Below are 12,910 nucleotides of genomic sequence, written 5' to 3' on the forward strand. Positions count from 1 at the left end.
TAAAGGGTTTAATGCCAAATGTTAAAATGTCAACCGGTTCTCCTTGCAATATATTTTAGAGGTAAAGAGGAAGAAAGCACCAAATCTTTCCCAGTTTGAAGGAGCTTATCCTGAGATTATGCCAAATGAAACATTTCCTAATTCTTTGCTTCCATCACGAAACACGTTGGTCACCAGTTTGTTCTAGGTGTTGTTTGCTCTGGATTTGAATGTGCAATGACTAATCTTGGTTATCAGCTTGACTACATCTGGAAGCAACTAAACCTCAAGCATGTGGGTACTTGTGAGGAGTTTTTTCTTTCTATTTTGGATGTTTTTAATTGTATTTATTTCTTCATACCAATCCCAGTTCCCTCTCTCTCCCATCCTCCCATTCCCCCTACCAACCCTGCATACAACTCCCCCATCCACTCCTCAAGGAGTGTGAGGCCTTCTATGGGTGATTATCAAAGTCTGTCACATCATTTGGAGCAGAACCTAGGCCCTCCTCCCTGTATTTAGGCTAAGAGAGTATCCCTCCATAGGGAATGGGCTCCAAAAGCCTGTTCATACCCTAGGGATAAGTACTGGTTCTACAGTCAGCAGCCCTAACTGGTACCCACATTCAAGGGGCCTGACTTGTTCTTATGCAGGTTCTCCAGCTGTCAGTCTAGAGTCAATGACCTTCCACTTACTCAGGTCAGCTGCCTCTGTGGGTTTCCCCACCATGGTCTTGGCTCATCACTCCTCCCTCTCTACAACTGGATTCCAGGAGTTCAGCTCAGTGCTTAGCTGTGGATCTGTGCTTCTCCTTCCATCAGCTACTGGGTGATGGCTCATGTTTCTCTTTTTGTGTCTGGGTTACCTCACCCAGGATGGTTTCTCCTAGTTCCATTCATCTGCCTGCGAATTTCAAGATGTCATTGTTTTAAATACCGAATAGTACTCCACTGTGTAAATACACTACACTTCCTTTATCCATTCTTAAGTTGAGGGGCAGGTTCTGGCTATTACAAATAATGCTGCTATGAACATAGTTGAACAGATATCCTTGTGATATGAATGATCATCCTTTGGATATCTGCCTAAGAGTGGAATATCTGCGTCTTGAGATAGATCGCCATGCTAATTCCCACCAGTAATGGAGGAGTGTTCCCATTTCTCCATATCTTAGGCTAACTTGAGTCCGGGAGTTCTGAGCTGTAGTGTGCTATGCCGATCAGGTGAAAATATGGTGACCTTCCTGGAGTGGTTTTTCTTGATTGGCTCTTTTGAAGTAGGAAGAGCCACCCTGCATCTGAGCCACACCCTGTGGTGGCAGCCCACATAAAAGGCCATGGAAGAAGGAAACTTTTGTGTTTTGCCCGCTTGCCTTCACCATCTCTGGCAAGTTCATCTGTTCTAGAGCTGAGCATTCTTTCACTGGTGCTAGAACCTGCTTCCTTGGGATTCCTGTGCCGATCGAAGACTGGCTGAGGCATCCAGTCTCTTCAACTAAACAGCTCAGAATCTTGGCTTTTTCCTCAGACATTGTTGGACTAGCTGGACCAAAGCCACTCTAAAAGAAAAATGTCACCCGTTTGTGATATATAGATATAGATATATTCATTCTATTAGTTCTGTTCCTCTAAAGAAACCTGGGCAATATGGAATATATCCAAGTGAGAGCCTGAGTCATGAGCTGATTCCAAGTGAAGCAAGTAGAGCAGCTGTAGGCAGCCAGAATAGGAGACCTACATCCAGAGAGAGTAGCAGAATGGGCACAGAGCCAGGAGCAGAGGCAGCACGGTTTGCCTGCGTGCTTGTTTGTTGTAACCTGTTTGTTAAGACATAATTTACATAGCATGAAATCCATCTGTCTTGAGAGTACAATTCAGTGATTTTTGGCAAATTATCAGTGTTATACCAGTTTTGGAACACTGTCTAGTTTTGGAACACTACCCAGAAACTGTAAATTGCCCCCATTTGCTGTCACTACATGTCAACATTGACTGCTAGTTCCAGGGAGCCACGAACCTATCTCATTCTCTCCATAGATTTTTTTTCCCTGAGCATTGTATGTAATCAGACACATCAAATATGTGACTTTATGTTCTCACTCCTTTCACTCATCGTGATGCTTTTGAATTTCATGTACTTGTAGCATCTATTGTTTAAAAGGCTACACCTCCTTGGTTTATCCATTCTTCATTGGTTGGTTGGTAGTTTGTGTTTGCTATTATTTCTGTGGTTGAATAATAGAGCACTCACGTGTACGCACGCACACGCACACACACACAGGCTTTAGCATCAGACCTTGTATAGATGACATCTTGAGTCTGTCTTCCAGCTCCCATGTTACTTTAGTCTCGCCGTGGTTGTTCTCTGTGCCTCGTTTCCTCACTTATTGAAGGGAGAAGAGCAAACTTAGAATTGCTCTATGTGGATAAGTGGAACTGTGTAGGAGAATATACTCAGAAGTGACTCTGTCTGTTCTTGTTTGATCTTTGGTGTTAAGATTGCATGTCTAAAGACCTGCACAAGGACCATACCAACTGACATGCTAAAATGGAAAGGATCTCATGGGGCCTCAACTCCAGGCAAAAAGGAAAACAAAATTACAGGCAGCTAAGGAAGGCTGAATGTGGGAGAAATAGTCTTCCTCAGAGATGCGCCCCTGATTGGTTATTCAATACCAAGTGGTCAGCTCTGAAGTCATGTACATATGTATAACATATATACACAAATAACATTGTAGAGACCAAGCAGGTTGAATTTACATACTTAGGAATATCAGCAATTAAAGAAAAAGAAGCAAGTTTGAGAGAGCAAGAGGGGAGGAGATTGTCTGGGACAGGTTGGAGGGAAGGGAAGAAATGATGTAATTATACTTCAAGAAATAAAGAGATATTAAAATAAAAATGTTTAGCAAGGGAAATATAATCCTGCAAAGCTTCCTCAAGTTGGAGGTCGGGCATAGGCCTAGGGGAGCAGGAAGGTCCTGTAGCGGCCCCCCTGCAGGGGAGGTAGGATCCAAACAGTCTAAGAGTGGAGGTCCAGAGAGCAGTTGACCCAGGACTGGTATCTCAAAAAGAGTCCAGAGCGGGCTACTGGAGACCAAAATTAGGAGCGTAAAGGTGCCATTTGCTTCTAGGAAGCTGTGAAGGCCAGAACTGACACTTTAGTTGTCCTCCATTCCCTGAGGACTCTATCTGGCTATCTGTAGGCCCGATTTTAGAGTTAGAAGCCATTTCCCAGAGCACTACAGGCTTTAATTATTTCCTCCTTTAACAAGAAGTCCTATTCTCTTAGGTTGGTTTTAGGAAAATCTACTCTGCCTATCTCCTTTGGCAGTCCTGCTCTGATTAACCCGAGCTTCCGCATCAAAAAGCTTTTAGAACAGCAGGAAATGGCTCCATGCTCAATCATACAGTAGGGGAAAGAGTGCATGTTACTATACTACTCACAATGTTCCAAATATATGTGAACAAGGAACCATGTGAGATTCAATTTGCTGTAGGATTCTGCTTGTTTGAAGTACATATCATGAATGTTATAGTGAAATAGTGAATGCTTTGGTTATTAATTTGTTTTCACATTAATATAGCATCATTTGAAATGTTCTTGCATGTCTAATCTGGTAGAACTATAGTTTCAATTCAATACTCATACACCCATTTTCTTTATTGTTGTTCTCTTTGTACATCTTCAAATTAAAAACATGTGTGTGTGTATGTATGTATGTATGTATGTATGTATGTATACGATCAGCCAGGAAGCTACACCCATAAAATCTCAACAACGTGGCTGCATAAACATGACCTGAACGACTCTAATACCAGTTGGTATCCTAAAGTAGATAGGTGAAATCCCATCCTTGGATGAATAGTTACAAGCAATTGACAACTGCTAAGAGACGGAGAACTAGGGCCCATGAATGAGGCCCCTGGTTGGAATCCAGTACCGAATGGTCAACCCTAGAAACATACATGCAGGCAATACTGAATGGACTCATCGGGTTATTTATGTGTGTGCATACCAACAGTGCTTGAAGGAAGCTGTAAGTTTGGGAGGGAGCTGGGGAAGGGGCAGACATGGAAGCGACACAAAGGAGCAGAGGGAGGGAGGAAATGAAGTAACGCTATTATAACTAATTTTTTAAAGCAACAATGAAAAGAGTTTTTAATATAGATTTAAACTTGAGCATTCCTGCAAAAGATATTTATTATCAAAACTTTGGCAATTTGATAGGTATTTTGCAATAGTTTTTCCTTTTTGTTATTCGTTGATAATACCCTTTGTCCTTTGTATTCCAAAGGAAATGTATGACAATACAGGTATACATGTGTATCTATCTATTTATACATATATATGTATCTATCTATTTATACATGATATGTAATACATTCATATGTTTATACAACCCTGTATCCTTACTTTCTTGTCAAGTTTCAGATGGTTCTAAGAAGGGCCCTGTCAACCTCAGCTCCCATCTCCGTTAATTTTTTCCTTACTACTAAATGATTTGGAGCAGGGGCCTTTACGCTGTTAATAACAGGCATTTCCCCTATGTTGGGAGCTGTTACCATCCTGCCTGTTGTCCTGCTCTATGTTACTGCCAGAGCCTTGAGAAGATTTGGACCCTGGAAGCTCATAACCCATTGGAGCCTTCTGAGTTTCATGTCCAGTCACACCCTCTTCCTCCTCACTACCTAGTCCCTTGCCTAGCTCACCTACAGAAAGGACTCAATGTGGTGCTGTCTCCACCTTAACACGATTTTCTGAGATGGAAAGACTGGCTCATCCAGGCAGTTCTTAGAGATATTACGGCAGGGTGACCTTGAAATAAAAATCAGTTTTTGATATAAGCTAGAAGTTCAGACATAAGATGTGAATAGATGAACCCAGATTTAGAGCCATAGTCTGCGGAGAAACAACTTTGTAAATTGTCAGTCCCCTAAAGAAGTGACTGTAAATATTCATACTCACATGAGATATCCTTGTCATTTCATAAACCTTTAAGGAATGTCCATCTAGTCAGTTGTACAATTACAAGTAAAATTTCTTTGATTTGATCTTCCCAGTTTAGTTGCATGTTCCTTGTTCTGAAAACTGAGCAGCATTTATTAAAAGACAAGAGTGAGTTATTACCCATGAAAACTCTTTGCATCACCAACGCCTTCTGTTCATCTGTACACCCCCAGTGGCCCATTCTTGCTTAGAGCACCACTGGCCGTGGAAACTCATCATCTCACTGAATTTTATTCTGAGCAGTCCTGGAGCTCTTTGTAAAATGTGTGGATATAATGTAGTCACAATTGCATTGTAGTCACAAGTGGTTTTGTAACATTGAATAGTAAGTGCCTTTAAAACCTACAAATAGATCTGGATACATAAAGTCAATAAAAAGGCAACAGAGTCTCTCATTCACATGACCTATTTGTCAGTCTCATAAGAAGAACACAGACTTCTCTCATCCTTGTCCTCTTCACATGTGATGTGACATATCTGCCTGGGAACCATACTCTGATGAGGTAGTGTTGTGTGGCCATTGGCATAGAGATATAGTTAGTTATAAAAGTGAATTAGAAATTATTCAAAGAACTCAAGAAGCAAGTCTCCAAAACACCAAAGGATCCAATTAAAAAGTGGGCTACAGAACTAAATAGAGCATTCTCAATAGAGGAGTATAAAATGGTCGAGAGGTACTTAAGAAAGTGCTCAATATTCCTAGCCATCAGGGAAATGCAAATCAAAACAACTCTGAGATACCATCTTACTCCTGTCAGAATGGCTAAAATAAAAAACTCCAAGGACAATTTATGTTGGAGAGGATGTGGAGAAAGGGGAACACTCCTCCACTGCTGGTGGGAGTACCAACTCATACAGCCACTTTGGAAATCAGTATGGAAATTCCTCAGGAAAATAGGAATCAGCCTAGCACAAGATCTAGCAATTCCACTCTTAGGCATATACCCAAAAGATGCGCATTCATATAACAAGGATGTCTGCTCCACTGTATTCTTAGCAGCATTATTTGTAATAGCCAGAACTTGGAAGCAACCTAGATGCCCCTCAACTGAAGAGTGGATAGAGAAAATGTGGTGACACAGCGGAGTACTATTCTGTGGAAAAAACAATGGAATCTTGAAATTTGTAGGCAAATGGACAGCACTAGAAGAAACCATTCTGAGTGAGGTAACCCAGTCACAAAAAGACAAACATGGTATGTACTCACTCATATATGGGTTTCAGACATGGATCAGGGGAGTGTCAGCCTACAATCCCACTGCCAGAGAGTCTGGGAAACAGAACCTTCAACTAGCGACTGATGGAAGCAGAGGCAGACTCCCACAGCTAAACACTGAGCTGAACTCAAGGAACCCAGTGACAGAAAGGGAGAACTGATGAGTATAGGGGTCAAGACTGGGCTGGTTTAGCCCCCAGAAACAGCTGACCTGAACAAGCAGGAACTCTTGAACTCCAGACTGATGCCTGGGATTCCAGCATGGGACTGATCCAGATCCCCTGAATGTGGGTGTCGGTGAGGAGGCCTAGGCAATCTATGGGTCTTTGGGGAGTAGGTCAGTATTTATCCCTGGCATACAAATGGACTTTGGGTGCCCATCCCACAATGAGAGATGCTCTCTCAATCTGGACTCTTGGGAAAAGGCCTAGGCCCTTCCCTGGGTGAAATGACAGACTATGGACACCCCTATGGAGGGCTTCACCCTCCCTGGGGAAAGGAGTGGGGATTGGGGGAGGAAGATTGGGGGAGCTGGTGGGAGGGATTGGGAGGAGGGGAGAGAGAGGGAGCTGGGATTGACCTGTAAAGCAGCCTTGTTTCTAATTTAAATTTAAAAATAAAATAAAGCAGCAAAAAAAGAAATTATTTATTGGATGTATTCCACATGACAACTGCTAAAAACAGTTAGCACAAGTTATTCTTTAGCATGTGCCACGTGTCACATGTATATCCATTTACTTGCCTCATTTTCTCCTCATTCCAGCCCATAGAAATAGTTGTTACTGTCTTCATTTTCAGGTCAGCAGGTGCATTTGCAATGCTACTGATTTCAGGCTGTATGAGAATTATGGAAACTCTTCATCCCTGTGTGTGAACACAGCTGCCCAAGAGCTAGTCCTGAGCAGAAGATTTAAGATACAAAATTCTCACTCAGAGCTGAAAGAACTAATTAGTCATCAGACACTTAAAGGATATATTAGTGTTAAGCCACCATCATATGGGGACAAGGGCCTTGGCAGGTTTATTTGATTGCTTTTGCTTTCCCAGAACTGGGATTACAAACAAAGAACACCATACCTTGAGTTTTTTTTTCATGGGTTGTGGGGATTGAACACAGGTCCTCATGATTTTAGGCTAGTACTTTCCTGAGGTGTCACCCTAAGACTTCTACCACCTTTTTTAAAATCTAATTTTATTCTCTTACTGTTGTCAGAAGCCTTCCCTGCTCCCCGCAGGAGACTAAATGCCATGCCTTCCTGTTTGTGATTATATGCAGCTTTCCTTATCTCTTCCTAAAGATTCTAGTGGAAGTCTTGGGGGCACTAAACAAGCTCACAGCGATCATTTAAAACTGTAACTTATATGAAACTCCATAAATAAAGTATTTTTTCATGTTGTACAATGTTTGCAAATTTTGCTTCCTGCAGATATTTTGTGGAAATAAAAAGTCTGCCTTGTAAATATTCATTGCAACTTGTTATTCAAATAAGGTTGGCATCAGTGTTCCTGTAATAGAACCAGTGTCTTATGAAAACTGGGTCATGTTAGTGACAGAATAAATGCAGACATATAAATGATGGTAAGAATTCCAATGACTTCTATAAAATTTTTATTATACATAAAAGCTGTTTGATCATTGCCTACTAACAATAGTCAGAATTGAAACAGCTGTTATAAATCATTTACTAGAGCGGTTGCAAAGTCAGTTGTCTCCAGAGGCCAGAAAACCGAAGCAAATTCTTGAAGTACACTGGTTCAGTGTACTAGGGAAGGAAAGGGACTGAAATAAAGGTTACTCTAAAGATGACCAAATCCTGAAATTACCATTGTAGAGTAAATCTACTCTCCCTGAGATAGACTTGAGATCAAAGCATATTAACAGATTTGCCTAAAATTAAATGATTCTGTGTTATTCGTCAGAGCTAAATAATCTGCAGGGCCCATTGGAGATAAAATGGGGTGTTGTTTAACACTCATTTAGAATTCAATATGATGACTGCAAAGCATTACATGAACCCTGTGTAGCTGAGCATGGCCCATGTCAGCCCTGGTTTTAGGTTCTGATCTGGAATTTGTACACAAGATGGTAGGAAACACACATTCACCTGTAGCTACCAAGAAAGCTGGTCGCGGGTGTGGGTGAAGTCCATTTTTGCTGCACACACTATGTAAGTGAGCCATCAGTACTTACAGGAGGGCTTTCATGTGAGGGCTAGAGTTGGAGCTTTTCAGTTTTGTTGGGAGGCTTATTGAATTACTCCTGCTTCTGTCAGTTTTTGTTGTTCCTTCTTAAACTCAGATTTTTATGAGTTATTTGTTGAAACCTTTGGAGTTCAAAGTTCTTCTCTAAAGTAGTTCTGCCTTAGATTTTACAATGTTGAAGAGTGGACCAGCCCGGAAATGTCTGTGTCTGTGAAAGTCTGAGGGAGGCTTGTATCTGTATCTGCTGGTGAGTGAAAGCCAGTGATTAGAGGTTTCCACCGCCAACGCTTTCTCTCCTGAATGCAATTCTTACTTTCTTCAGATAATTTTATATATTGTCTTAATTATCTAAAACCTATCATTTAAAAATTTTAGATTCTTTGCAGACACTTTCCTCTGATGGTATAAAGGAGACTCCGGTCTATTCTCTGATGTTCATCTACAATCTAGAAGTCCAAGTTTCCACCAGCCTAGTGACCTTATGAATACAGTTGAATGAATACTGGCCAGTTTTCAAAAGCATGTTATTCACGTCCAGAAAGTACATGGAAGGTCAGAGAGACAGCATAGGGTAAAGGTGCTCACTTCACAAACTTAGTTGGCTGAGTTTCATCACTGGAAACATACACACACACACACACACACAAACACATACACACACATACACATACACACATACACACACATACACACACACATACACACACACACACATACAATGACATACATGACCAAAGTTTTCATGGCATACAAGAAATAAATTGGGTTTTGAGTACTATAGTAAGATGCCTTTTGTAAATAAAAATTAAATGTCTTTATTTCATGAGCCTCATCCCTCCATGTGTGTTCAGTCAGAAAATTGACAAGTTGGGAAAGAAGAAGAAAGGCAGATGGGCACACTCGATAACTAAGAAAAAGAAAAGTTGTGAATAATGATTAATATTTATTTCCTTAAAGCAATACACAGGAATGTTTATGCTTGATTAGTGATTTTTACCAAGTTCATTCCTTAGTTTAAAGGAACAGAAAACTTTATTAACTTTTTCCTCACATATTTCAGATATACTGTGAAATATATAAACTGAATGTCTTAATTTCTTTAATCTTTTACAGGTGGCGATTTTCCTTTTACCTTTATGTGTTTAGCTATGGAGTCCGGTTCTTAAAACAGGTAGGCACTTTCAAATTCTTTATAAAATTCTTAGTGTCTATAGGCATATGTCTAATTTTGAATATGTAACAATATTTTAAGTAAGTAACATCCTTCCTTAGAATTCCTTGTACATTTAAATTTATTTATAAAAACATTTATATGAAATTCACTGAGACATACCTCTGAAATGTTTAGAAAGGCAGTTTGTTTCTGCAGTGAGGATGTAAAGTCTTCACTGTGTTCTCTCTGGTTACAACTTTTTTTGCACTAGAAGTTGTAATGTCCAGTTGATGCTATGAATAAGGTTAGCATGTCAGCACTGCATGTCACATGATCAGAAAACTCTGGCTGCTACATTGGGTATTATCACTGTAATCCCCACCAGTAGAGATTGCTGCTTTAGAGTCTTGCACATTAATTAACAGGGTGGAGCCAACTGCTGGTGGTAAATTCCACTTTTCGTATGCCTGTGTTGTCTTTGCTCCCGGCTTGCTGACTGCTACATGAACTAGGACCCATTAATGCATGAAGACCCTGCTTTATCAGGTGTAGTCCCCTTCTGCCCTGTGGTCGCCATCCTTACTGGGGTTACTGATAATTCAGAGCTTGGTGATAGTTATGATTTATTAAAGCTTGCCGAGGATCCAGAAAGTCAGCCTCAAGTTATAGTGATCAGGCAGTGGTGATACACACCTTTAATCCCAAGACTCAGGATTAACAGATAGATGGATCCCTGAGTCCAAGACCACCCTGGGCTGCCAGAGAGTGAATCAGAGCTCACACCTTTAATTCCAGGATTTGAGAGCTACAGAAAGTAGAGAGGCATTCAGTCTGAGAATTAGTCTCTAGCCATGTTGAGGAGAGCATAGCAGTCTGAGTGAATCTGAGGAGCAGTGAAGTGGGAGCAGTCTGAGGATCGCCCCTTTGGTCTGAGATGAGGTAGAGGTAAGAACTAGTGTCTGGCTGCTTTGCTTTTCTGATCCTCAGCTTCAAGCTTGAACCCCAATATCTGTCTCTGGGTCTTTTATTTATCGTGCTACATCAGAGTGCTTAAATTCAAGACTCACAGAGATTTATCTTCTCACAATCGTGTGTGCATTAACAACGGTAACTTAGTATAAAATGGAGAGCTAATTTTAAAAGTACCTTGTACTGTTACCCTCCAAAGTAGTATCTGTTTTATTATTATTATTATTATTACAGAATATCTCTAAAATAGGATATAGGCCAAGTAGCATAACCTACTAGCAAATCTTATATATATTGATGTGAAATTTTCAGATAGGTTTTGTTTGAAAGTCTGAATTATCAGATACCATCTGCCTGTGGAATCGCTCGTATAAAAAGTGGTCACTTTCCACTGTTAAAACTCCTTGAAACACTTTTCACTGCTTGTCACTTCCGTAGGTAAATGTACTAGCTGTTTGTTTGGTTTCACCTAATAAAAATGTATGGTCCAGGGCCATTTGAGAAAATTCAAATGGATGAACTTCACACTCGTGATGGAGACATTTGCAACTGGAGTAAACATACATGGCAGACAACGCTTAGTTTGAACCCGCATATTTGTGTTTTAGACTTAGTGAGGAAGATTGGATGAGCATAAGGCATTTTGTGCTTACTTGGAGAAGATAGCTGTAGATAGAATTTGAGGCGATGTGGCAGATTTGCCCTTCGTGGAATGTGAAGGGCTAGCAGTACCACGGTTTGGGGGTTCACACTGGCTTCTGCTTTAAGAGGTTTTGGTGGTTTGAGGGGGAGATGGTGGGAGCTGGGACCACTCTTTTGTCCTGTGCCCTCCTTTCACTGGATAGTTTCCATTGTCCCCAGCATGGTAAATGTGGCCATCAGAAATCAGAGCAGGAAGCACTTTGACATAGATCTAGTTCATTCTGGTTCATTCTGCCCCTACACAAACTGAATGGCAGGAATATACCTTTTGTCCAAACTGAACAGATCAGTGGACTATGCAGGGCCGTAAAGAAACTTGTCAATAGAGTGTTTGCTTGGGAAACTTTTTTTCCCTTAAATTTCACCAGTTTTATACTAGTTTCCTTTTAGGATATAACAGATGCTTTAGAAAGAGTAAAAGACCTAGACTTGCTCTGGTTCTCTCTAGTGCTGTCTGAACAGCATTCATTTGGAGGAACTGCTCGCTTCTGTCAAGCAGAGTTGTGTGTATTAAAACCATGTTGTCAAAAAACTGTGCACACGCCTTGTCAACCCGGTGTCATGGTTAAGAAGGTACAAATTCAGGGAATATTCTGGAGGTCACACTGAAGCTTACCCATGGTGAACCTCAAGTTAAGTACACCCTTCTGTGTCATTCTCCTGGCTTTCTCGCTTCCTCGGGCTGGAGAGTCTCCCCAGGACTTCTTTTTCAAGCTAACTAACTTGAATAAACCACATCCTTATTCCAGTTTAAATAACTTAAACGCTTAAATACTTTAAGTAGTTTTATGAACTTGGAAAAGACAGTGTTGTCTCAAACCAAGAAGGAAAAAATGTGGATGTAGCATCAAAATGAAAATGAAAATTTTAAAATATTGTAAATATTTTAATATAGAGTCAGTACATTTTACCAAAATGGCCCACGTTCACCTGTGTCCAGGTTTTTTTTCTAAATACCGTAGTAGGAAAATTCTCATAATCACTAAGTAATGAACTCATTTTTATTGTAGTATCAAAAGTGTGGATTATTTCCTGGCTTGTAGGAAAATTCTTGGCAATCTACACTGTCCAGTTTCTCTCCACCCTTATAAGACAAGTCAGCTGTAGCTTATCTTCTGGGGACCCTAAGTGTCCTCTTTGTTTTAAAAGACGAGACAAGACTATGTGGCATTTATCTTATAGACATCTAAGTAAACTATTAAGTTAGGTTGCTGCTAGGATGAAAAATACTTAAATAGTTTGAAGTAAGCCCAGGTTGGTATTTCTTGATCTGTCAGTGCTGTCCATGGTTAGCTCTGCCCACACATGTGATTGACAGAGACAAATAAGTGCTTTTGTAGAGGGAGGTTCTAAGTTACCTGATGTATTCTGAAGTCCTGCAGCCTACTCACACAAATTGACAAGCTTTCTGGGGTCCTGAAATAAATCAAGCCACTGCTCAGCATGGATATACATTTGTTGTGTGAGCCTAGACTTTAACGGCTGAGGCATCTCTCCATCTCTCCATCACTGAGGAGGCTGAGGCAGGAGGATGGAGAGCTGACAGCCAGGCTGGCCTGTTGTTTTTGTTTGGTTAGTTTGGATTTAGTCACTTCTAGGTAGGAATTTCTGTTTAACAGAATATTATGAAGGGGAACCCCACAGAGGCAGTTGACCCGAATGTGTGGGAACTCATGGAC

The 12,910-nt window shown here is 40.7% G+C and overlaps 1 protein-coding gene across 2 annotated transcripts in view; it reads left to right on the forward strand.

Annotated features, from left to right (window-relative positions):
- The window catches only part of Cers6 (ceramide synthase 6), a 251,537-nt gene that overhangs the window by 121,740 nt on the left and 116,887 nt on the right, over positions 1 to 12,910 (forward strand). For both annotated transcript variants that reach the window (XM_040745501.1, XM_040745502.1), the window contains exon 4: positions 9,521 to 9,578. In XM_040745501.1, the coding sequence (XP_040601435.1) occupies positions 9,521 to 9,578 (58 nt within the window). The remainder of the gene's footprint in view (positions 1 to 9,520; positions 9,579 to 12,910) is intronic.

This window comes from Mesocricetus auratus, unplaced genomic scaffold, assembly GCF_017639785.1.
Source record: "Mesocricetus auratus isolate SY011 unplaced genomic scaffold, BCM_Maur_2.0 Super-Scaffold_100004, whole genome shotgun sequence".
NCBI classification, from domain to species: domain Eukaryota; kingdom Metazoa; phylum Chordata; class Mammalia; order Rodentia; family Cricetidae; genus Mesocricetus; species Mesocricetus auratus.